We start from the raw sequence: 27,462 nt of genomic DNA, 5'->3' as shown, positions 1-27,462 counted from the left end.
ATATATGTTCTTTTTATGTTAAATGAAAAAGACAGTAATTGGACAGTTATTTCACTTTTCGTCTTTAATGTCTGAATTGTTCTTTTGGGACGTGAAGTTTCTAAGCCTTGTTAAAACCAAATCAGAGCACAAAAAGCAAAGCGAAAAGGTATATTACATTTCAGTGTCATCTAGCAGTGACATAGACAGCATAGATCTGCCAATACTAGACTATTAGTCATTAGTCTTCAAGCAGGGGAATTTTTTCTTTTGCGCTTTGAGATGGCGACGCATCATCGGCGTAATGAAAGACAACAGCTTCAAGGTGGAACCATGCGTGGGGCTCATCATTGTTGACAAAAAAAAGCTGATGACAGCCACTTCAGAAAGGATTTTACATTAAAACAGTATCCTCTCGGTTAGCTGGAATACTACATCATACATTTAGTTACATTTGTGACTGACTGCAGTTTTAAGGGATATAATCTGCTGCAGCAAAACAATTCCTCAGTTATTAAAGACAAAACATTGTCATTTTTAATGTTTTATCAGATTGTGACACAAAAATGCATACAAGACTGTGTATTTGATTTGTTTTAATTTAGGTATTTTAAAGCTTTCATATGGCTGCTGCAGAAACAAATCTGTCTTAAAATGAGTTATAATTTCCAGCATAAAAACTCACCATTTGCCTCATGCTGCTCAAACGAGCTTGTGTGGTTCATCTAAGAGTCAGAGTTGCACTCAGTAATACTTGATATGTCCCAAGGGTAGAATGATAAACCGAACTGGCTTGTCCCTTGGATCAGGAAGTCAGAGAGGATCCAGGAAGACGCTTCCTATTACAAAACCTCAAATCCCTGTGCTGATTCTCAGCTCTCAGTTCAGCCCTGAGCCGGGGCTGAAGGAGTCGGTGGTCAGCCTCACCCTGCTGTGAAGAAGAGGGCTGCCTTTCCAAAACAATTACAATTTGGAAATTTGAACCCTGGGTTATGTGTGGACTCAATATAGGAGCTTCCCTGCAAAAATCCAAGGATTAAATGTTGATTACGAAGCAGAAAATTAATTACAGTGTTTATGTAAAATGCTTAATTGCCTGTTTGGTTTATAAGTTATGTATTGCAGAATGGTAAGAGGATTTCAACTTTTTTTTTTAGTACTTGCAGTAGCCCAGTCAATATTTAATGGTATTTCGCAAGAATACACAAACAATTTGTGTGATATATATGTGTGTGCTGTGTATGTACACGTGTCTACCTGGCTCCAAAGAGCATGATCAGGCAGACCGGAGCTGTCAGTCTCTGGCTGTTTCCTTTGGCAGTGCTGCAGCTGAGTAACTAGGACAGAGCTCTGTGTTTTCTTGTGAGTGTGTGTGTCTGTACTTGTATAACTGTTCATCTGTGTGTCCGCGTGTGAATGCTGAGCTCTTTTGGCACCTGTCATCCAGGTAATGAGCCTGGTGCTTTCATCAAAACAGCTGGAAGCAGCTCAGCAAGACCTTAGCCTACTCAGTAACCTGCAAAAGGAAGCCAGTGCAGTATAGTGATGCATTAATCAATAGATAGATCAGCTTAAGGGGTTAATTCCCAAAGGGAAAATTAGTCAAAGAAAAAAATGCATACACCATGAAAACACAGAATAACAGAATAGCATTCCAACAGGACATAATTATGGCTTGGGAGTCATCCAAAGCCACTATAATGCTCTGCTAAACCAATGCAGTATAAACCAATAAATACAATGTGTGCCTGCCAATACAGAAATTACTTGCCCTCCACAAAATGCCAATGACTAAATACATGCATTCTTAACATCTTTCACTGAATGTAGTTTTAGGTTGTTAACTATATAATATAGGATAGGATATAAAGGATATACAGGTTCAATTATGGAACCACCCAAACATTAACTGTAGGTCTGCAACAGGACACAATGTCTGGTCTCTTGTGCAAAAGACACCCAAAGGACCTCCACACCTTCAATTTCCACCTCGCTACAAAAAAGGCACGTTTAGCCCTGCATTGGCACTGAAGGTTTGCACTAGATGCAAGTCAAATTTCTCTGGGTTTCTGGTCTGCATACATCAGGACATTAGCGACATTGCTAAAAAAGGAGTCATTTAGTGAGGTTTTAAACAAACCAGCATGTGACACAAACATATTTGGAAAAGAAAACCAAGGTGAATAGTAAAAACTGTAAAACTGACCCACTGCGCTTACTGTAGTTGTGTGCTCACATTTTTGCTGTGTAATACAGCTTCAGATATTTTAGGTGTACTCACTTTTAGTTTTACCTCCAAAGAAAATGTTTTAGATAAACTGGATGAGGTTGTTTACGATGTGTCTGATCCTGTGACTGCTCATGATTGACCCTGACCATGTTCACACATCTCAGTAACTACTTTGGTCCCTGGCCTGACTTGATCCAGGGAAGTTGGTGAGGTGAATGTTATGCTAACTAATAGACATGATGGCCAAAGCTTCTTCTCCTATTTAAAAGACCCACTGAGCCACAACCTCATGTGTGAAAAGTACCATGCTTTGTCATGCTTTATGCAATCAACCAAGGGCCTTCTCCACAAGGTTTTGCCACAGAATAACTCATGTTACATATGCCAGAATAGCAATGTAGAAAAACACAAGGTGCTGAGATGCTCTGGGTTGTACAGCGCATGAATAATTTATCAGCAATGAAGTACAACCTATACTGAGCAACAGATGGCTTGTATTTTATTAGAATTTTGCTCAGTATACGTCGTAGTTAGTTGTTGTTCTTTAACATGTTACTTAGATTTGGACTGCATAACCAAAAATAACCAGGTTGAACATTTGTTGAGTTGTAGCTTTTCTATTAGAAATAGCTCTAATGTACACTGAGATCATTTGTTAATCTTTGGTTTGATGTTAAAATGCACAATGGTACTTTTTACTGTTAGTGAACATTGCTATTCTTCAACAGCCTACAGCCAGATATGGTTCAGAAATCTCTCCAGAGGTTGTTGCAGAGACAGAGGCAGTTCTTGAACAAAGTTGAACAACATTTTTTTAGCGCACACACAGAACGGGCAGCAGTGGACTGCAAGGAATACAAATGTTAGTAAAGTCATTGTTCTCTACAAAGCTACCTTACTTTAGCCTGTTGACAGTTATATCTAAAGCAGCAACAGCATTCATTCTTCCTCAATTCTTCCTTAATGCTACTTTGCTGCAGCACATTCAAACCCACCTGTCCATCAGTGCCAGCACAGTGGAGTGCATGTTAAAGTCTTTTCTTACATGTAAAGGAAAGTCATGGGTGAAAATGTTTTCTGGATTAGGAGCCAGAGTGACATTATACTGTCAAATTAGCAACAGACAGGTTCAATCCAAAATGAGATTCATTCTCCAATTTGAAAAATCTATTTCTGTATTATGACTGGCGGCGTGTAGCCTTCAATAACTAGACTGCAGTATATTATGACATCGCATTAATGATTATTGCTCTTTAGTGTTGTCAAATATATTGATATTATTAGTGAGCTGAACAGGAATATGAAATAGAAAGCCCAGAATCTCTTGGCACAGAAGCCATGAACTCACACAGTAAGACGTCTCACTGATGTGCCTGCTGCTGTACTGTGGAACACTTTCAGCTCTGCAGCTCTGCCTGCTTAGTGCGGATCTTGTTGCGTTCAGCAGTCATGGATAGCATTGCCTGCATTACTAGCTTAGCTGCTTTTAGCTGATCCACAGGTGTCATGTGTTAGGAGGAAAAAACAGTGCCTCAAATACACTCGATTGCTATTTGTATGAATATTCTGAGTGTAGTACTATAGGGGTAACTAACTATTTAATCCCAGTATAGAATAAAAGACATTCATCAGAGGAGTCCACGATTCTAAATGGACTCGTGGAAATCTATGATGTGCAATACAATACAATACTCTCCTTGACTTTGACTAAGTGTCATTGAATTAACAGAAGAGCCCCACCTACAGTAGGAGGTTGACAGAATGGAGCAGAAGGCATTCAAGTCCAGCACCAGACCAGCTCCCACCCCTGTGAGCAGCTCTCGAGTGCTTCAGCTGCTGATGGTCCTGCTCTCGCTCTAGTGAAGTATGTTGATAGTTATGTATACTGAAACAAACTTCCCTCCACAAAGTGCTATTAATTGCTGTGTTGCAAACCAGCTGTAGCATACTTTCCCCTTGAGTACCTGAAACTTGGATTTAGTGTCATCTGAGGAGAGACGAAATTTAGGTTCAGGAACTCGCCTCCAAAGCGTGCTGAACTCATTGGAAGCAAAAGCAGAACCAGAGACAATGGCTACACCTTAAGAGTTGTTAAGTTCCAACATCCATCCACCTTTGCGTCTACAGTAACAGACAAATGTCATTCGTCCTACTAATCAAGGAAGGTCTGGCCTCCTATGCATTGTTTTAAGAATTTGACTAAATGACCAATGCTATCGTTTTCCCAATGAGGACAGTTTTGTATTTTCAGTTCGATCCCTGCTTACATAGAACGGTTTAAGACAAATGCATTGATAATCCATAATCAGTTTCAATGTCCAGATCACCAAAACACAGTGTGCGCAATTTGTCTTATGACCAAGTGCAATAAACAAAAACAGGATAAGAGCTTAAGAGAAGGAAGGAGGTGATTTTTTGCTTCTTGGCCGGCTTAAAGTAACCATTTGAACTTCCATCAGTGTGATTCAGTGCAGCTTCTCTCCAGCGCCATTAAATCTTTTATAGGTTGTTATTATTTGTCCTGTTGCTATACATGATGTCATTGACAAGTCTGGTATAAGGGAGCATGTGCACAGGTCTCCCAAGCATGATAAACAGCTGAGGTTTGTGTATGAAGGGCGCAGTGTGTTGTTGATTAGGGCTGGTACAGTAAGTTTTTACAGTTGTCTGTGGCATTTTGAGGCCAGGTCTCCTAGTGCGAGGGCTCCACTGCAATCAGCCAGGGAATGAGCTTAATCGTTTATAATGAGTCCAGAGTCCAACCTGCCAGTCTTATGAATGAGATGGACTTAACAGGTCTTAGCAGTCCAGCAGATCCTCGTTTTATATCAACACTAAAAGTAAGGGGGAAAACAGCTTCTCCAGCTCATGACTGTATTTAAACTGCATTTTCATCCCATTTTTTAATTTATTTTTTAAATTGTTTCCTCTCTGAGATGACCTGTCAATCAAGTAATCAGATTTGTTTCGAGAGGTGTGGGCTTGAGTCACACTCAAGCTATAAATTTGATAACTTCAGACTGAAGTTGGCAAATTCACAATAACTTGCACCACGACTTTAATCAAATGACCAGTGACTCATAACTCGACTTGGACTTGAGTCTGTTGACTTGGCAGACTTGATGCTCTTGCCAGGCACAAGGAGGAAAAAAACTGGCTGGACCAGCATTATGTCCACAGACAAAACAGACAGGCAGGCCTGTATTTAAACCGAAGGCCTGCTGGAAGCATTAAATGAATTACTGTAAATTTATGGCAGGATTAGTTCACATGCAGCATACTTCTTTTATGAATTACAGTCACATAAATCTGTTTTGTATCAGCAAATATACTTTTAAAACAAACATAATTCTACATAAGATAAGAATACATAAGATTTATATCGAACATATTGTATTTCTACAATGTCTTCACATGGGAACGAAAGGCTGCAGTATGCTTCAGACCAACTAATATGACATAAACAGTTAATTATTTGTAGCGGTTACAAATGAAAACACTTGAAGGCAGCCTGCCATTAGAGTGCTTGTGTACTTCATTGTACGCACAAATTGCTTGCTTTCGCCGATCATTAGGCCTTTTTATGCTGCCGTGAGACACTGTAATAACAAGTCTGCATCGGGGGTGTTTTAGCGCATGTGTCTGATGTCACAAATAAGCACCAATCTAGCCAATCTAGCTGTCTACACCAGCCCCATAACTATTCCCATTTCATTTCACAGTGCACATGCATAAACAATACCAAGCCACTGGTGACCTATACCCCAATACTGTGCCTGAACACATCCTATTTAGGTACTCATGGAGGACTGAAGCTGCCACTGCTGCTCACTCCATGCCTTTCAAGTAGCCATGACAAGAATCACTCCCTAACCTTAACCAAAAAGGGCACTGAGAGTTTTGAAAGTCTTTGATAAAATAAATGTCCTGCAGACAGCAGCATCAGAGCAGAATACGCTCATGTGTGATTTTTGAAGATAATGACAAATGCTGCATTTTTTTTAATATGACATTGTCATTGCTTGGAAATGTAATTGAAGTGTTGACATGAAAAGGCTGTATTGCATTATTACATGATAATTTAACTTTAGAAAACAAAATCAGAAACAGGTTTATTGCGAATTAGATTTTAACATACAAGGAATTTCACTTTGGAGAATGGAAAACATTTGCTGTAAATCTAACCCTAACTATAAAACAGAAATGTATGATCTGTACAGTATAGAACAGGCTGTTCTATTCCAGTCCTGCAGGGCCGTAGCCCTGCAGGCTTTGGTTCATCCAGTGTAGGTAATAGGCTACATCTGGTCTCAGGTGCATCCTGGATAGTGAGAAAATAACGTGCTGTCCAATCATATCTAGGTTGGTCAAAAACAGCCCAACATTGTGCCACAGTAATAGGAACTGGTATCTTAAGTATTAATGAATAATATTCCCTATGTATGCCTAGTTAATGTTCCGCAACGTGAAGTTTTATATGATATAAAGTGTGATTGTGTTCTACTGATAAACGTGCTAAGAATAGTATTTGTGAGTTGGCTTAAGGAGCTAAAATGTATGGAATGGTCCTTTACAATTTCAGCACTGACTACAAGTATGGGATGGGGTTCTGAGTTTTGCAAAGTTCGCAAAGTTTTGAAGGCAAATCCCTTTTGTGCCTAACACAGCCCAGGCCTCTACTTTCTCATTTTGCTTTGCACTATATGAATTGCCTCCTGATTTCCTAACTTGAACTAAATGTTGCCAGTGAACACTGCTTGCTAATGCGGATTAGTTTCATATAAACTTTCTAGAAAACGTGGTTGAATTGCAGACCCCTGCCATAGGCACTGGGGGAGTAATCCTTCCTTGTACATGGTTTTTAGGCTGGTTTTGCGCTAACAACATGGATCAAGATTAAATCCATAGGCACAGAATGCACACACCTACAGTGAAGTAAACCAGCTGAGAATACATTAAACTGGCTTCATAAGTAGCAGATTGTATCCTGCATTCAACCCTCTCATACATATAAGGAGGCAGGCAGTTTTTTGTAATCCCATCAGACATACTCCCATATCAGTACACAAACTGAGATTAATGCTGCTGGCTATTTTCACTCTGTATGAGCTCCTACAACCAAACAAAGTGATGCAAGTCTGTTTACCAGCTCTGAAACTCTGCAGGAGATCAAGTGTGAAGCAACCTAATAGGATTTGCACTTTTACATGTTTCATGATTCTCAAACAAAGAGGAAAATCTATGATGCAATTTGCGATTACTGGGGGAAAAGAAGGAATAAAGGAATCAATAAATAAATGAGCTAATGAATCAATCAATAAATTAAAGGATGACTGGATGACTCAATGTTAATGATAATGGATTCAAAATTCAAAATTAAATGTTGCTGCTTTCTAATAAGGAATATTTTAAAAGAGTGTTTAGTAACATTTTGTGAGTTGCTTTATTGATCCTTTATAGACAGAACAAGAACAAGAAGAACAATGTTTGGGTTGCTAGGTTGTACCAGGAGGATTAAAAAGTCAGAGCAGAGTGATCCCTGGCTGTCTCTGGAATATCTTTCTTGGGGGTATCGGATTTTGCACAATGTGAACAGAACTAATGGCACACTGAGACTGTCCTCCTAAGAAAAACACTAGCATCTGTCATTAGGTCAAATGTCTCTTATGATATGTCAGTTAACATTCAGCAGCTGTATGATTTATGACTCTTGTCTGTCAATATACCCTGAACACTTCCCTGAAGAGAGTGGTAGTTGGGTGGAATTTGAAGCATTAACTACAGTGGTCGCGATCCCACTGAACACATCTGTGTTGTAGCCGGAACACGATGCAGACGTGCCTGATGGGCTTTAGCCATGATTTACAGTGAATTTGCTCGGCCTAAAACAGGAAATGTTACATTAAGTTGTTAGTTGTTAGCTAAGCTAAGTTATCACTCACATTATGTCAGTAGATAAGACAAACCTTAAGCAATTGCCCTAATTGCCAGGTTGGGAACCCCTATATTAAAGGGTTTCCCTTTTTCCTAGTCCATCACAGTCATGAACCCTTAAAAAGGAGATCTTAGTTAGCGGGGTGGTACCCATGGCACTTGGACTACCTTATTACCATGTTGGATCCCCATCATAGTAAATTGAGAAATATACTGTACATATCCAGGTCGTCTGGGTTGTCAGTGGACACAGAATGCTGATACTGAACTATGTGGAGCTCACACAATAGACCAGGCAGGCCATCAAGGCCAAAAAAGCCTTGGCTGGACAGATTCTCCTCATGCCGATGTTATTACTGTCGGAGTTCTGTGATGGCTGTTAGCCGGCTGAGCCCGACAACAAAAGGTGGTTTTATCCTATTAGTGGAGTGCTAACGTGTCTAATTCCTCTCTAGCAGATCAGTCTGTCTCTTTGGATGCACCAGGCAGAGAAAAGCAAGAGAATACTGAGTCCCTCCGCAGTGCAACAGTCCAAGACACACGGATCGATCCCATCTATGTGGATACAACGTAACAAGGTTGAAGACTGCAAAGTGTTTTGCTCTTCCAGCTCCAAGGTCAGCCAGTGATCTGGGCCTGGGAGGCAGGGTGAAATGAAACCTGCAGAGGCATGTCAGAAATGTTAATTCTGGTTGACCAGGCATAAATAACATTGTCAGAGGAATTAGAGTTTGTTCCTGTGCTCTGAGTTTCACTGACACGGCAATAAAGGTTTTGGTAGAGGGCCGGGGCTACCACTTCTCCAGGAAAAACAGTTTTCTGAATTGTATAAATACGTGTTTTGACTATTGGTCTGATGACGCATGGGTTGAAGGGCACAATTTAAAAGCACTTTAGAAAGCTCAGTTCTTTGGTTCTTTAACTTATTTTCCATAAATACTTCATTGTGCTTCAGTTTCCCTTTTACACACACACACACACACACACACACACGTAGCTCCAATATAAGATTCTTTTTTTTTCTTAAGGGTCTGCGGTGACATCACTGACCCAGGGGAAGCCAATTTTCCTATTTTTGGTGTCACACAGCCAGGAAAACCCTCTCTCTTTCCATCTCTCCCACACTCTATCAAAGTCTCTCTCCCCGTCACTCCCTCTCTTTCATCTGAGCTTTTAACACAGCAGATAAGATACGAGAAAGGTCAGCGTGAGATGCATGAAGGCTGTCGCAGCTTGGTGGGGCTACTTACCCAAAACAGATGAGTGTATCGCAGGACTGTGAGGTAATGCCGCAGTTCAGCGGACGCAGAGGATGAAGAGGTGGTTCTCTGTAGTATTTCAGCAGCCCATTATTCAGCAGAGTGAGACCTGTGGCCTACGCCAGCTAACTCCCGGACTCTTTTTACTGTCCCAATGGGACTGCGCTGTGTGACATATTTCATTTTAAGTTTGATCATTAAATGTTAAGATTTAAAATCTACTCTGACGTCTTTTGAGTATAGATTGGATGCAAGACTTAATTCAAGAACATTTACTGGGCATATTAGTATTTTATATTGTTTTGTAGTCTACATATATCAGTAATTGTGTCGTCAGAATTTGTGATTTTGTTGGTCTTCCCTGTACATCCTGTCCATCCTGGTAGAGGGATCCCTCCTCTGTTGCTCAACCATAAGGTTTCTTCCATTTTTTTCCCCCTGTTCGAGTTCTCTTTTTGTTTGTTTGTTTTTGAGTGTTTTTTGTCTTATTCGAATCAAAGGTCTAAGGACAGGGAGTGTTGTACACTGTACCAGTAAATAGTGAGTGCACTGATTTAAATAGCTTGTTACAAAAGAATGTATCAGCATTTCAGAATCAATCTAAGTTTAAAATGGTCTAATTTTGGCACAGAATTATCACAATTTTAAGGTTTGATTACTAATCAAGTGAGAGTTGTGAATAAATTCACGGGTACTGCTGTAAAAATGTTTTGGAAATATTTCAGTCTGATTCACACTGGTGGCTGACTAAAGAGTGAAAAGAGTGATGGGAAACGTGTGAGAATGTCAGGTGCTCTGTGTTGGTCCCTACTATGCTGTAAATAATATGTTGAGCCGCCAAGAAACGTCAGAGACGGTGAGACTGAGGCTTAAGACAAGTCTTCCTCATCCTGATTTCATGTGATCTAATAGACATTCTGAAGATTATCGATTTTTTTTTCTTGCTGGATATATCATTGGCCACAGGAGTGTACACATGTGTGCATGAAGTGTTTACTCTGTGAGCTGAGTGTGTAGACGGTTGTCTTTGCTTGGATTTTGTCATTTTTCACACCAGCAGTCCAAACCAAACTGAGCTGATCTTCTGCTGTGTTAACTCAGTGTGGATATATTTGCTGTCCCCGCATGAGCAGAATGATCTCTGTTAGCGTGGCACATATTCAGTAGGTTTACAAGGCCGTTGGGTCTTAATCGGGTTTATTGGTTTTCTGACAGTAATCATTGATTGTATTGAGCGAAAGTCCCAAACCAATCTTGGTCATTTAAATCAATTATGATCATGAGACGATACTTTTTAAATTCTTTTTTACACAAACTATGTGGCTTTTTTCTGATTAGGGTTCTGTTAAATTGTTACTGTCTTGATCATAACTAAGACAAAAACTTTACCCTAAATTTATAGTATGCAAATGATTGGTTTGTTTGCATTCATATGTTGGTTACACTGTTAGGACTAGTGAAGACATTATTTATTTGTTGTAGCCTGTCTAAGTGAGGTTTTCCAAACATGACACCATCTCCAGTTTCCTCTGGGCGTTTCTGTGGAGGCTCCATAACATTGATGACTGCAACTGTGACAGTGTACCACAAAATATACATGTGCCATCTCCTGGATTTAAAGCTGAGTCTGTAAAGCGCAGACATTACATCAAGGAGGTCAACACCTGCCATGAACCTTATGGTCTGGGAACCATTATGCGTGTTTTGGATTTTCAATCCCAGCCTTTCACATTTTCCACTGGTTTGATGCCAAAAAAAACAGAAAGTAGGTTCTCAGCTTTGTTGTCACACGATCTTACAGTGATGTTGGTCCTGGTTTACATTGAAATCTAATGACACTCTTCCCATTTTCTTCAAGTGTTTTTCACCCATCATGTTGTTGTCTGCCCTGTTTATACATAATGTAGATGAATCCTGAAATGTAATACAATGACGACTAAGGGATATACAGATAAATTACATTATCGTTGATACCTGGATTTTCAACACAATTTTACTATCATATATACGGTACAAATGATTAAGTTATTGTAAGTTGCTTCAATACAGTAAATATTCATATTGAAATATTAGTAACAATCTAGATTTTTGAGACTTTTTCATAATTAGCAAAGATTTTCCTGTGATGGCAGCCATTTTGGCATTCAAAGGCCCGCTACTGCCTGCAATGCACTGATAATCCTTAGGACGGATTACATACAACAAACGTATTCTTCATTACAGCAATTCTATTGAGAAACGTGTCAGACATGTCAGGGTTCATAGGAACTGCTAAGAACGTGCTTGGTGTGAAAGCATGCGGGTGTCTACCCGGATTGAAGCAAGTGACCTTTGTGCTGGTTTTTTGTCCTTCTGTAGGCATCCAGGATGACCCGCTCAGATGAAGACAGGGAGATTGGGTGGGATGCCTGGGGCCCCTGGAGCGACTGCTCTCGTACCTGCGGGGGAGGAGCCTCATATTCTCTACGACGCTGTCTCAATGGAGGGTAAGCCTCATTCAGCAACTAACGAAACACAATTTGACAGCATCTTTGAAATATGGAAATACCTCTTGGCAGAAATCTCATCATTAAAAAGGGAAAAAAGAATCCTGCATCCATGATGTGATCCCCGTTCAGAGGTACTCCTCGCTGCTGGCGTTGATGCGACTGTGTTATGACTAAAACTGTCAATTGGTCAGAGCTCCAAATCAGCTCAGCTCAAACATCACCTTTTTCATTGCACAAAATATGCAAGGAAGAGATATCACGCTGAATTGTGATACCTGCTAAGCAGATGTTCCCAGTTCAATCACTTCACCAGTAGATTCTGCCTTTGAAGGCTTTGGAGGATGCAGGCAGAGGTCACACATCAGTTCACAAGTGCAGTGAAATGTCCACGTGCCCAAAAACAAATAGTCAGATCTTATAGGAACTTAAAAGATGATCAGATTTTGTAAAGTAGGTTTGGCCATCATTCATAATAAGTGAGATCAGGACCATGGACCATGATGACCATGATGACCATGATGACATCACTAAAAAAATCTTAAGGTTGAATGGTAAAGTGATTCGACAAACAGTTGGACTACTCAGAGAAAGAGAAGGAAAATTCTACTTTGTGTGTTATTCAAATAAAAATAAATGAAAAGGATTCATATAAATCCTTAGTTTTAGCTCCTGTTTATGTTGTTCATAAATGATCATATTGTTTTTCGTCAAATGAAAATACAACAGACAAAAATCCTGAGGCCAGGCATTGGTGGTGCTGCAGAAAAAGTCAGGGATCACCAAAGTCTGTAGGATTTATCATTTGGGGTGCATTATTGTCTTTATGAAATTTCATATCAATCCATCAATGAGATATTTGACTCTGGGCTGGTTGATCAGCAGGGCATTCATAGAGCCATGCCACTAATGTGGCTAAAACGTTCATATACCTGCTATAGAAAACAAAAGAGATACATACGTAAGAACATACGTCACTGCAAAGTATAATTCCAATTTATTGCAATTTGGGTTGCTGAGATCTGGACACAGCAACGCCACTAAAAAGAAGCTTAATTGAATTGAATTGAGAAAGAGGGGGGAAAGGGGGGCTGGAAACTCTGACACAGTCCAGACCGTCTCTACGGGCTGGTGTGGATGGGATGCTGGGAAGTCAAGGAGACAGCGTCTGGGTTGGGTGTGTTCTGTATCCTCCTCACACTGATAAACGCTTTTCGCGTATGAACTTGAAATCTCTGCTGTTTTTAAAAGCAGCAGTCAGGTTGTCTGCTCCCCGTGTCAGCCTGTCTCTGCTCAGCTATTTGTTGTGCAGCGTTACTTGTTGAGGAAGTCATCACAGACAGTCTATTTGAGACTGTGCCCCGTGGCATCATTCTACAGCCTCCTGGCAACACATTTGTCTCCATTACATCTGACTGTAGCTCAGCTTCACTTTCTCACCCATGCAACTGCTTAAATTTCTCCCACTTTGGGCATCATAGTAAGTCCTACATGAGAACTTCTCTCTCTGCACACATATAAAATGCACATACGGTAAATCCACACAGCAGTGCTGGAACTTGCTAATTGGCTCCTTGTGGTTATGAGTTGAAATGAGCAGTCCTGAAAGAGAGATAAAAGAGTAGTAAATACACCCTGCAAGCTGGCCTTTGGGTTTGTCTGGAGGTGGTTTTATGGTTGTGTTTTGTCATATTTTGGCCACTGTTGCTTCATTGAATGTTTCCGTGGAGGAAAGGCTTTTTCCTATGGGGTGTACAGTTACCAGTGTTGAGAGAGAGTTGTTTATGGAAGAGCATGTCAGCTAAAGCCTTAACACTCGAATCCAGGTGCTCATGCTCCATTTTCCATCATAGATAACTGACTCAAATATAACCAGGCCACAGGTTCGTTTAGGTACTATTTACTAAGTTAGTATTTATTGAGTTTAATTTATTTGTCATTATTATGATTATTATTATTCATTATATTATTTATTTATATATTGGCATTCACTAATCTAACTCTGATCAAATCAAATCTAATCAGTCAAACCCATTTTTATTGTCACGTACAAAATCATAAATAGCTTAGTGTAATATTTAGCAAAGTTCTTTGGTGCCTAGCTCCAGAATAATCTAACAATTAGATAAATGAAATATAATAAAGAGAATCTAACAATAGAACAGAAAATGAATCTAGCAAATAGGCTGCATAAAATACAATGAAATATTTAAGGTAGAATAGAAATGAACAGTAAAACAAAGAGCAACGGTATCAGTAATGAGTACCATGATTTATCTGGCTGTGAGCAAATAGCATAGCAGGACATGGTCATTTGGGTAAAAGCTCTCACCAAATGACATCTACATTCATTTCCTGTCCTTGTTTATTCTTATTGAGGCCCCCCCCGCTAAGTCCTCTATGATAATATGTCAAAACTGAGTTCTATCAGTCTGACCTGTGCGTCCCCCAGGACCGTTTGAAGTCCGATGGGGTTCCATACTCAGACGTTTGAAGGCTGGCAGCGGTTGGATGAGACAAGCTGAGCGTGGCCTTGATCACTGTAAACCCTGATCACAGCTCCCAGCGTCTGGAAGTGATTGGGGGGTCCTGATTTGCTCAGACTTCCTCTGCACCGGGAGATTCACACCACAGTCATTACAGAAATGTCTCCCAACAAGCCAGCCAACCTGCTGAAGACCATTGTGAGTGTGTGTGTGTGTGTGTGTGTGTGTGTGTGTGTGTACGCGTGTGCTACAAACTGCCCGGGTGAGAGTCTGTATGACTTCTGGACATAATTAGTGGGGCCTGGAGAAGTGAGTGTAGTATTTGTATGTGTACTAGTGTTATCCATTTGTCTCTGTCCATGTGTGTGGAAGACTACATATGTTTGTCCTTCAGTGTGTGTGTGTGTGTGTGTGTGTGTGTGTGTGTGTGTGTGTGTGTGTGTGTGTGTGCATGTGTACATATTATTTGTTTTTGTGTTCGACAAGGAATGCACTGGTAAGAGCTGGAAAATGTAAGGACTTATCTGGAGTGGTGTGTGTGTGTGTGTGTGTGTGATTTATGTGTGTGTGGGTATACAGTACATATATGCTGTATTTGTGTGTATCCATCTCCATAGAGGACAGCTGTCTAGGTGGGGTGAGAATATACAGCTTAACTGCAACTTCATTCAGCTCTTACACACACACTCTCTCTCTCACACACACACACACACACACACACATTGGCCTTCTGTCTGGGTCCAGTGTTTCTTTTGGAGTGGAGCTTGTCTTTGCCCATTGCTTTGCCTCCTTTGGTGCCAGACTGTGTCTTTCTCCCCTTTAAAGGTCCATTAACTCCCACTAACTCTGTCTGTCCTTATACAGCAGCACTCAACAAGCACAGGAAATATCTGTCTGTGGCTAAAATAATTGACAATGTCCATTGCTATTTAGTTGTTAATGATGATAACGTAGAATTTACAGGTAAAGTGTTCAGACTAATTAAGCTAAAGTCAGGGCCTATCCCCTGGCTATACTCACTAACTAAATGTGAAAAAAATTGGCATTCAGTTGCCATTTTGACTTGTCACAGTAGAAAAAAATGAATGAGAAAACAAACAACGACTGAATTCCAACTGCCATGAATCACTAGGACATTTGAATAGAGCTGCCATAAATGTTATTAGTAACATTTGTGGTTTCCTGCTATGACATGTAAAAATGGCTGCTGTGAAAAAGGTCTGTGCATTTCATAGTTAAGCAAGGCGTTTCATCCTTGACCTTGGAAATAACGGCTTAACAAAATAATCTCTCTCTTTAACTTTTATCAGCGGAGATGGATTTGTTGACATGTGAACTCAGTAGCTGTTACGATTTCATCAGTAGCACTTTTAGGGTTTCTCAACCATGTTTGATTAAATTTAACCATTAAAGTTCTTTCTTTTTTTCTTTTTTTTCCATTAAAAGCTCCCAAGAAGCCCACATGTTCCCGTGAGCCAACAGGAAGACAGTCTCCAACTAGTAGCAGTCAAATAAAATGAGAATACAGTTAAATAAGAATAAAATACACTATAAAAATAAGTAATATGATAAACACATTTTGCAAACCCTAGTGCAGTATCGATTTGTAAAGTGCTGATGGAGATTACTGAAGGTGACATGCAGTAGTCTGTATAACTGTACATGACTGTTGAACAAGGTTGTAATCACAAGCAAAAAGTGACTTGTTATGAGGAAAACAGACACTTATGATGTAAGCAGAGTTGTGTTAGTCATCTATCAATTCCTCTGCAGATATTTGTGGTGTGTTAATACCACAAACATACAGATGGTTTAACAAATATCCAAATAAAACCACTAATAATTTTGTACTGAGTGAAACTAAAAACCTGATGCCTCAAATGCCTATTGACAGCACTTCTAAGAATGATAATAACAGTACAGCCGACTGTATGGCATGCCTAACTAACATAGGCTAAGTGCTGTAAGTGCAATGATCCACAAATATTAATTTTATTGCAGGATTAATTAGGTTTAGTGTTTGTTTACTGACGTTCATCTTGATTCTTATGCATTCATTCAAATATACATTTTCTATTCCACTGTTATTTTAAAGTTGAGACCATCAAACTATATTCTTTCCTCACTTATTCTGTGCAAGGTCACAGAGGTTTGGAGCCAATCCCAGCTCGCATTTAGCAAGAGGATAACCAGACATTCTCATTCATGGCCTGCAGGAGCACCTGGAGAACATGCTCACAGGCACAGGGAGAACATCCAAACCCACGTATAGACTCCGTAACCTCTGTAGACATTTTTGGTAGAGTGGTATTTACTGCAGGGCCGTTGTATTAAATTGTACAGGTGTTCCTTTATTTCCTGATATTTCCCAGCAACTATAAATGTATATACATTTCCCAGCAGCTGTGATAGATAGATAGATCTGTCCACTGGAGAGATAGATAGATAGATAGTTAGATAGATAGATAGATAGATAGATAGATAGATAGATAAAGTATTGTGGCTACATATCATAGTTTTCCTATGTCGGACCTGTTTCTAAAATCCTGGCTGTTACACAATTAGCCATCCAAAGGTGTGAGAACTTGAATTCTTGTCACCTGCCCTGTCCAATAGATGACAAACATGAAACATGCATAGAATAAAACTTGTGTTTGCAGGGATACAATAAATCTTCCTGGGTGGATTTAAACTTGTGTTACAGGTCTAGTGGTTTAAAATATGCCGACCATGTAATTGCAACGTCAAGTCTAGATGTGAACCTTTGTTGCATTCCTCCTCTTTCTCCTCTCACTTCACTACACAGTCAGCTCTCTAATGTTGTGCTATAGGTAATTTTGGTTTGTCTGTCTGAAGGTCAGAGGTAGTGTGGCCCTGAGAGCTTAATGCACTGCAACTTAAGAAAGCACATACAAACTTTAAACAAAATAAAAAACAGAAAAAACATCACTTTTAAATCATCAATTCGACAGCACGTGCAGAAAACGTGACAGAAATTCAGAAAATGACAAGTGTGTCCAGTGGATCCCAGCACTGAACACGGCTTGGACACACTTGTTGTTGCTACATGCGTCATGAGAGCAGATTGCAGATTTCATTCCATTTAAAAAAACCTGTACCCGAAACCAGTTCTGCCAACATTAGTGCGTAGATGAGAGGTATTTAGTGTTAAGTCGTTACTGGATTGTGCAATATAGTTATTTGATTCAAATGTGAGAGAGAAGTGAGGTAGTTTGGAAGCTTCAACAGCAGGGCTTTCTATATGAGTAATATGAGATGGCTGTTTATTTTTGCCTGTGAAGAAGTCCATCCAACCTTCTGGTGCAATGAACAATGATGAGTCCTTTCATCTGTGATAAGTCTTATAGCACTATGATACACACGATTTAACTGCTGAAGAGTTGATGGGACAGCATGAGGGAGGTATGAAACAAAGGTCGCTAGCTGGAATCAAACCAGGACCGTTGAAGCTCATTATTTTTAACTAGCTAAACCTTCTCAGTCTCTTACTGATGGCTTTTTCCACACTTTTCGCCAGCGCATTCCGCTGTGCAATGAAAATGGAGACTAACATCTCTTGCAAGTTGACTTGGGAACAGAATTCCGTTTATTGTCGCATTTCACCGTAAATGGCTGATACACAGCTACAATGTCCCAGAAAGGAGAGGAGTGGACGTCCTTTGGCCACATCCCAATTTATTGAGACACAGAAAATTTTTTGTTGTGGTATATCCACCACTGTTGTTAGATTTTCTTCAAATAAATTGTTTAAGATGAAGAAATCACCATTGCATGCTTCTACTTAAATGCCCTACTTTCATGATATAATATCACTGTAGCATTAACTTTTTACATTTTCCATATATTTCACCTGAAAGTCGAATATCCCTAACTTTTTGTGAGTAGTGTAAAAAATAATATTACCCTGTTGTCTATATGGTTACCAATTAGAGCAGGTCCCCGATTCCTATGTTACTGAGAGACGTTCTGTGACTGATATGTAAGCAAGTTGGTAGTGTTGCTGTCTCTTGCATCTGTTATGGAAGGATAAATCATCCTTTCTTATAGTTCAATGTACATTTGTTAATAAGAAATAGTTTATGATTTGTGGGCGAATGGCCGACATACCTCAGACATTTGGTGCTGTCTGGGCAGACGAGTCAAAATAGATTACTAAAAATGAAATTGATCAAACAAAAAAGAGAAAGAAAAAACACTACACTAGTCCAAAAATGTCACAATCACTATATAACCTTGCTTTCTGTGTACTTAACAGTGTTCTGTTGAAAGGGTGTTGGTGGTGAGTCCATTGAAAAAGGATGGGACACACTGGAATACAAAGTACAGGCTTGGCATCACCCTATAGAAATAAACAAGCTTCTTCTTTACGGTATGCTGCATGTCACAGCGGTTGTGTCCTGTCCTGAAAAAGCCATCAACAGAGCTGCACTGTAGTCATGTCGCTGTTGTGAGTTTAGTAGAAGACTAATGGCCATAGCTGTAGACATTCCCAGACCCCGGAAGCACAGTCCACCCGCCTACAGTACACACATATACACAGACTGATGCACACCCTCACACAAACAGTTTGTGAAACCATGGTTGAGTAGTTCATGCATTTCAATTGGAGAAATCTATTAATTGGTTCATTAATGTAGAGCTATGGCCTGTTGTTGTCTGTGTGTGGTTTAGCTTGGAGTCGGCTGAATGGCTGCAGTGTGTTTCTCAGCTCTCTATCTGCCCTAAATGGTAGATTAGAGCAGGCCTGCTTTACAGTGGGATAAATGACCAGTTTAGTCTAATGTTATTGCAAGCCAGCAGGAGAAAAGTGCACTTTATGGCAGTTAACACACACACAGAGATTGGGTGTTGTTATTGTTGCTAACAAGGTGGAACGGATTTAACAGCGTGTCCATGCTGTCATGGGGAAAGGAACGTTCTGCTATGGCACATTTCACACAGGGCTCAGGTTCATTCTGAAGCTCTGTTTTTGTGAGTCTGTGTGTGTGTGTGTGTGTGTGGTGTGTGTGTGGACGCATATCTGTGGGTTCAGTTTTGCTTGACATTTTGGGCTCTGCCAGCTGGAGCTCAGTCAAGTGCTGAGATGGCTGCTGGCTGGGTGATGTGTGCTGCAGGTGGAGTGCGCTGTAACCTTACAGGTGTGTGTGTGTGTGTGTGTATTTTACTTGGTGCATACATTTGTCATTTTAGGAATTTACCTGCAGCTCCTATCCAGATCAAACTGAGAGAAGCTAAAGAAAGTTCAAGGTGAAGAAGTAAAAAAGCAAAAAGTAAAAACAGGCCTACAAGATGGAGAGAAGTGTGACCAACAGCACAGTAATATATATATAGCCTATACACTGTATATATGTACACACTGTTGCCCATAAAGTTGGAATAAAATGTTTTTTACCTCTTCTCATGAAATGATTGTGACAATGTGATTTATTCTTGATCAATAAAGTGTATATCTTCTCAACTTTTTTGATCAAACTCTTCCAAACATATCACAGTGAAACTTAAACCACAATTAACCATTGCAAACTGTGTATTCAGGCTTTAACAAAATTGGGGGTATTGAACAATTATTCCAACTTCATGGGCAACAGTGTATAAAGGTAATTCACCCATTTGGGTCGGTCCACCCAAATCACAACAGCTCAACAAACAAAACAGCAGTGTGTCTCTCCTGAAACAGAGCCCTGTTGACAGTTAAAAAGTGTTCACAGTGAGCTCTGTGGATTAAAATAATGCATTTGTTGTGCTTTAATAAAATCTCTGCAACGGTGGAACGATTCCCACTGGAATTTAGGAAAACAATAGTGCAGCTGTTGCATTGTCACCTAATACCTGATGCTTGCTCATGTGGGGATTCTTGAGTCTTTAATATTGAATTCTTGAATCATTTGGTCTTTTAAAAAAGTTTGGTCTAGAATACCGAGATTACATTGGTTATTAATTGACGCTATATAAATAAAGGTTGATTGATTGATTGATTGAGCTAGAAAGGATTCTTATCTGCCCATAAAAAGAATCTGTCACGTGTAAAAGATTCTGGTAACTGCAGGTCAGAAAAGGATGATTAATCAGTGGCAGAAACGTTTATGAAGCTTTTGAAAAACGTTTTGCATGTTGTTGTTTTTTTTTTCTGCACAATTCGAGTATCACTGTGTCACCTGTTAGGTTGCAATATTGCTGAGAATTTTCTCTTTTGTCTTGTTTTGCAGAAGCTGTGATGGCAAAAACATCCGCTACAGAACCTGCAGCAACATGGTGAGTCTAATCTTTAGTACACACTGTTAATATCAGTTGCTGCATTCATTTTAGATTATACATGTTCACTTGGAGAGAAGGATTGTCTACCGTTTGCTATCAGGACACTCAGACTCAGCCATGGTAGATCACTGCTCGTTCTACATAATTAGGCAAAACCTTTATCATATTATTATTGTTATTACTATATTTTTGTCCCCCCAACCAAAAAGGCATTTGCTTAACTTTAGTTTCTTAAAATTTTGAAACCCGATCCGAAATAGAATTAATAAGAACAAGGCTTTGTTTTGACAAAATGCTGTCAAGCCTTTCCATGGTGCACTCCGATTTTTTCATGGCTATCAACAGCTCCCCCACATCTAGTTTTTCTCACAGCTCACTGTTAAGGATTCAAAGCTCAGCGGGGGAGCTGCAAGGATGTTTGATCTGGGGACATGATTTTCTGCTAAAACACGTCCACAGACTGTATTTTTAAGATACTGTTTCCTGTTGATTTGGTTTACTTGTAAGAAGAAAGAATATCAAACTGAAGACTCTGCATGCATCAAATGAGATCTCAGCACTCTATGATTTCTGGTTATTAATTCAATTCATACAGCAAATATGTGATATGGCGTATGTGTGCAAGACAGAGAAATGAAGGACGCATTAATTATTTAGTTTAATAATTGAATAAGTGAATCATCACTCCACCAGTCCATCCTGTGATATCAACAGTTGCCATTAGATCCATATGAGACCACAACCAATCCCATGAAGGAAGCTCTGTAGTAGGACTGGAAACAGCAGAAACACATCCAGCCTGTTGAAACAACCATCTTACACGATTTTTGATCAGAGGAAGACAAGTCTTGTTTTTCTTCTTCCCCACTGAAGGGGTTTAATCAGGATTCATTGTCGAGTTTCGGTAACATCCAGTGGGAAATGTTCCCAGGATAATATTTATTCCATCCCCCAGATTTACACATGGAGGCTAACCCTGTCTGAATTGAAAGCTCTGTTTAGGCGTGTGAAGGATATGTGGACTGGCAGAGTGTGACAAGTGAAGCTGATGCACCAGACTAGATTTGTCCAGTTCTTAGCCAGGGAGCAGAGGTACAGAGTTATTGGCTGCCAAAAGTCTGCCAGCTGTCATTCAGGCGAACAAGCTTATTTTATTGATCTGAGACAGTTTTCAGTTGCAAGAAGCATTCAGGCGTTAAGTTGTTGACACCTTTTCTGCAGCATTACCTCCTATGCCATGGTCAGATTGTTCCTACGTCTAGCCTGAACCATCCATCCAATAGAGCCAATTCAAGCCGAGATTGAGCAGGTACACCCTGGATGCGTCACCAGTCGATCACAGGGCTGACACACACTTTCATACAGGCAATTTATACTCGTTGTTGGGGTTTAACAAGTGGTAAAGTTCAATTTGGCTATCAGAAATAATGAATAATTATCAAAGATAATTAATAATTATTGAATTAATGGAACTTTGAATCCACCTCAATTGGGGCACCACCTCGGAAAATGAGGAAAAGATCCATTTTAATTGATTTAGTCTCATAAAAATACTAAACTATCAATTTGGAATTATGTTTTATAATTAATTTAATAATTACTACCAAAATTACCACATTGATAGCTAGTTGCACCATTTGTTCTTGGTTGCAAGTACAGCTGAAGGATTTTGGAGTTCTTGGCAGTGTAGAGGTTGGCAGTATTCACCCTTGTACAACATTAGAGAAGACAGCAGGTATTAAAACATTTATTAAAACAGAACAAAAATCAAACAATCTAACTCTAAGTTTCTATGACTAACTGACAAACAATAGGGAGAGAGAGAGAGAGAGAGTGTGTGTGTGTGTGTGTGTGTGTGTGTGTGTGTGATCAGGCTGAGGAATATGAGGTAGGACCACAAAGGTGAGGGGAGAGCCCAAATGGTGATGGCCAGACCCCCTGGGGTGTGGGGCAGAGGAAACAAAGGAAAGCTAAGTGCTGTAGCTGTTAGCTTAGCTTTGTCCCTCAGTCTAGGCCTGTTGAAAACTGTGTGTGTGAGTGTGTAGATAAAGGTGCCAAGTTAAGAAAGGATGGTTAGTTGCATGTAGACCCTGTGTCTGTGTGAACAAACTAACATCAACTAAACTTAATGGCTACACAGTAAACTACAACACATCACAATAACCAAACTCAATGAACATTAAAGCAAGTCAATACATTAACAAGGGTAAACCATGTATGCAGTAATGCTATGCTAATTATGCCCAGTTAGAGTTTGTTACCAGTCCTTAAAGGGGGAGAAGAAGAGTCCATGAGGTGAGCTGCTTGCTCGTTGCTGGAGGAAAGGGTTTCTGTGTCCTTTGCTGTGTGGTTACAGGCTGGAGGATCCTGTCGCTCCTTTGTTCCTGGCTAGTTAGCAGCTCGGTGCTAACTTGCTGGTGTGCTCCTGTTGCTCTGGTTATCAGCTTGCAGACTCTGGGTCGTACCTGCTGGCGCTGATCAGCTTGGTTCAGGCAGGACTTTGTGTCGCTACCATGAAGGAGGTGGCCCGCTCTTGTATAGGCCACACTGAGGTAGTGTTAGAAACTTTTCGTCCGGTTCTTATATTGGCAGCTCAAAAACTCAACCGAGGTTTTCAGTCTTGTCTCACAAGCAGTTTATTCTGGTCACAGGTCACAGGTAAAGTACTCGCAGCGCTGGGCTCATGACGGACCCCAGGGGGGCCGGTCAGAGGAGCTCCCTCTCGTGTGTGTGTCCCTCTGGTGTGTCCTGTCCTGTTCTGTTCTGTTTCCCTCGTGTCCAAACATCTCATGTTTAAATGCTTGTTGGATATCATAAAGTACGTAACCATTTCTGGTTAACTGTTTAGGTCCGTGCGTCACAGATAGCACATTCCTGTAGTGATGTTATGGTAATCTAACAGTTGGATGTTGGTTGCAAGGCGTGTATCTATAATCAAACTTCAGAATATGTTTTGCACAACAAAAGCACTACAATCAAGGTCTGTCTGGTACATTCTGTCTATCTGCTTCACAAAACAATACAGGAGAAGCCACGTCTGTGGAGGTCAGATTGACATATTCTGTTAAATCTCATAATGAGAGACTTTATTTGAGAAGGCCTGAAACATTCTATGGTCATATTAAATTCTAACTCAGCAGTAGAGCTTAACTCAGTTGAGAGATCTCTCCTCTCCAGGAGAGATATCCGAAAAGAGGTCTCTCCTCTTCAGGAGAGACGAGGGAAAAGAGCTGGCCTCTCCTCCAGGAGAGATAAACAGACAAAGAAACATGTGGTCTTCACCGTGTGGTGAGGCCCAACATCGTCAATAACCTAACTTGCATGTGAACTGCTGGAGGAAACCAAAGTAACCAGAGGAAACTCATGCAAGCAAAGTAAGGCTGAACACAAAACTTTCTTACTGTGAGGCGATGGTGCAAAACATCATGGAAATTTCATTTCTGACTACGCATCCGAGACCGTATAACCGTATCCCAGCAAACCTGGAAACTCTTCATTCAAAGTTGTATTAGAGTGTAGCTGATAACCATGCATATATACACTTTAATATGATAGTAGGTTGTCACCGATTTATTGGAATCAACGTATCAGCTGACACAGGTACATACATTTCAGAATAAACATGGAGACATGGAGTTTCCACCTCCAAGAAGAAAAAATGATTTTTTTTTTACCAAGGCTTCATCAGTATCATAACAGTGCAATACAGTCAATTAAAGCTAATTTTGTAATAATTAAATAGCCCAAAATCACAAATTTGAGAAAATGGACAGTGAGACAGTGAGAAAATGGAAGAAACCTCAACAACAGGAGAAGTCGCTTGTATAGTACACATCAACAAAATCATAGTAGGCTATATACTAATTATGATGCAAAAATTACAGATGCATATAGTTTGTAAAACATGTGATGAATATAGATCCAGGAGGAAATTGAGCAACGTCTGTGTCTGTGAGTAGGTAGAGCCATATGACTCGTTCTTCACGATGGAGACCTGGAAGATGACAGGCCACACAAACACAGGACAAATGTTTCTTAACTAGCAAAAACATAACTGAATCCATGCCCGAGTACATCAATTGGTCAAAATAACCTAATTTAAGGTACACTTCTCAAATGTTGTTTAAATGTTAATGCTTATGTTGACAAGTGAATATCAGTTGTTATACTCAAATATGAGTATCATTGTCAGACTCCAAAATCCAGTCGGTTGAGCTCTAATGGAAAATAACCAAACTTCTTCTTCTTGAGGACAGTATGTTAACCAGAAAGAAAAGCTTACATCAAGAACCAACATTTTGATTAGGTTGTTACAGTAAATATCACATCACAGCTGGAACAAGCACTCTGTTGAGAAATAGGATTAAAATTACTTGTTTGCTGAGAACAGCTGCTGCTGGAAACAAGGCCGATGACAATGCTGAGACTGAACCAAAACAGGAGCATGCTGTAAAGCGAAACAATGAGCTAAAAAAAGACTAAAAATCAATGAAGAGCTGGAGAGCTTGATGAAACCACTTAATGCTTTGAAAAATGCTGAATCTATTTACTTCACTACCTTCCTATATAAGCGTTTATAACTGTTGATTTGTCACTTTAAAGTTGCATTTGTTGATTTTGCTTTGACTACTCGGGTTAGTTTATATGGCAAATGTGTTTCCAAACAGCTGCCTGTTTTAGACATCCAGGGGACAGAGAGCAACATTTGCATTTTTGATCTCCACCTGATGAATCAGAGTCCAACATTTACTCTCCAATAGCTCTGGTTTAGTCTCCACTAACTCCTGAGAAATGTACCTGTCTCTTAAAAGGCTAAATGTTCTGCTACATTCACCAGAATTTGTCTGTCTGCTGTTTGGTGTTTGGCAGGAGTGGATTTATCAGAGCTTTTTTCTTGACTAGAGCTGTCTACTGCTGCTGAAAAATGAGGTGGATAAGAGCTCTGAGACCAAACCAGAGCTGTAATGTTGCTTCAGTAAAATCAAAATAATGAGCTGAAGGAGGCAAATACTCCACTGAGCTTAGGGGGAACTGCAGAGTTGGCGATAATTCTTTGTGGTTTCATCACTACAAGTGACACCATTCACATTACACATAGTGCGATCCATTGTTACTATGAGCATTTTGATTCATGCAGCTTTAAGGGTGCCCTGTGGAGTTTTCTTGTAGCCAAACTAAGTTATGTTTATATTCTACAACCCAAAGACTGCAAGAATCATGCAAGTGCATTAACTCCACCAATTATGCTGAACTGCTTCCAGTGCTACATTTAGAAACACTCCTATATTTCATTGTAATGGGCCAAGGTGCCATCTGAACAGTTTTCAGCCTGCAATGGAAGATGTGTTTGGAAGCAGAGCAGAGTCTCTGCTGTCTTGATGTCAGTGGGGGGCTTGTTCCACCATTGTGGAGCCAGAAGCTGGTGGTGACGGCAAGCCGGCTGCTTGAAAGGGCCAACGGGGTGAAGACAGAGGAGAAGGACACTAGCAGTTACTCTGTGATGGCAAAGTGGGCAGTCTCCTCTGAGTGACCCATTTTAAAACCAGACTGCTGTGGGTCAATAACATTGTTCTGGTGATGATATGCAGAAGGTTGAGTGAACACCTCATACTTATGTGCTTTAGAATGAAATGGAAGAGGAGAGACAGGGCTGTAATTCTTTAAATCAGAATGGCTGAGTGTGGGTTTCTTTAAAAGAGGCTTGGCTCTAGCTGGTTTTCAAGAGTTTGGATGTTGTCAAAGAGGTATTGATGGGGGAGGTGAGGAAAGAAAGTCGTAGCTGACTGGCAGTTCCACAGGCGCCCTGTGACAAGGTGTTGGGTGTGTGTGGAGCATGTGGGGTAGATAAGATTAGAGAGTTGACACTGATTTTGTGAGCAGGTAAAAGCAAGTAAATGGACAAAGCGAAAATATACTGACAATGTTAACCCATCATCTTACTTGTCTGAGCCTTCGTATGATGAGGATTTCCCTGATGTTGCCTCAGACAAGGAGTGACTTTTTAAATATGTAACCCTTTCACCACCAGCTCGTATGTTCAACTAATCGGTAACTCTTCTAAACCCCAATTAATCCAATATGTGACGAAAGACACATTCCATTGTATATAAACACAGTCTAGGGTAACTTATGATTCTCACCTCTGTTTATGCCGGGCGACAAATAACTCATTTATGTATTTGTACATGTTCCTCAGTGTAACCAAACTTAGCTTCAATAAAGAAACAACAGAACACAGTGTCTTCGTTTGGATTCTGTAATAACCAGAACTGTAATTCACCTTGAACAGTACTCACAGAAATTTGAAATGAAAATAAAATAAAGAAAAAAAAGACCCAGGTTAATAGTGATTTTGTTTTCTTTCATGCAAGCTTGCGTTAGTTTTGGTTGGCGCGCTTAACGTTGGAGCTCATAAACTGTTGTATTGTTACCTCCGTGAAAAGAAACGAGAAACCCGCTCCTCCAGTCTCAGCCTCGTCCACCGCAGCAACAGACGTCCTCAACGAACAGCAGATGTCCCCGGCGAACAGCAGATGTCCGGGATCTCCGAGCCCCCTCATCCGTACAACCTTGCCGTTACGATGCGAGCGTGGCTAAGCTACTACAGCTAGCTAGTTTCACAGTGATAAAGACTAAACACTTACTCGGCTGTAATAAAGTCTAAAACTCTCTCACATGAGCTTCTGTTCATCAGCAAGCAGCCAAAAGTCTTTTCGAGTGTCTCTCAATGAATAAATCATATAGTCTCGGCATTAATCCGCTTACGAGTGACGATCGACCTCTGCTCCGCCATCTCACCCCTCCGCGCCTCT

The 27,462-nt window shown here is 40.2% G+C and overlaps 1 protein-coding gene across 1 annotated transcript in view; it reads left to right on the top strand.

Annotated features, from left to right (window-relative positions):
- Positions 1-27,462, top strand: part of adamtsl3 (ADAMTS-like 3) — a 172,449-nt gene that overhangs the window by 57,123 nt on the left and 87,864 nt on the right. The window contains exons 3-4 of the mRNA XM_070830721.1: positions 11,761-11,888; positions 20,602-20,647. Of these exons, the coding sequence (XP_070686822.1) occupies positions 11,761-11,888; positions 20,602-20,647 (174 nt within the window). The remainder of the gene's footprint in view (positions 1-11,760; positions 11,889-20,601; positions 20,648-27,462) is intronic.

Source organism: Pempheris klunzingeri, chromosome 1, assembly GCF_042242105.1.
Source record: "Pempheris klunzingeri isolate RE-2024b chromosome 1, fPemKlu1.hap1, whole genome shotgun sequence".
Lineage (NCBI taxonomy): Eukaryota > Metazoa > Chordata > Actinopteri > Acropomatiformes > Pempheridae > Pempheris > Pempheris klunzingeri.
This window is presented reverse-complemented; position numbering and strand designations above follow the sequence as displayed.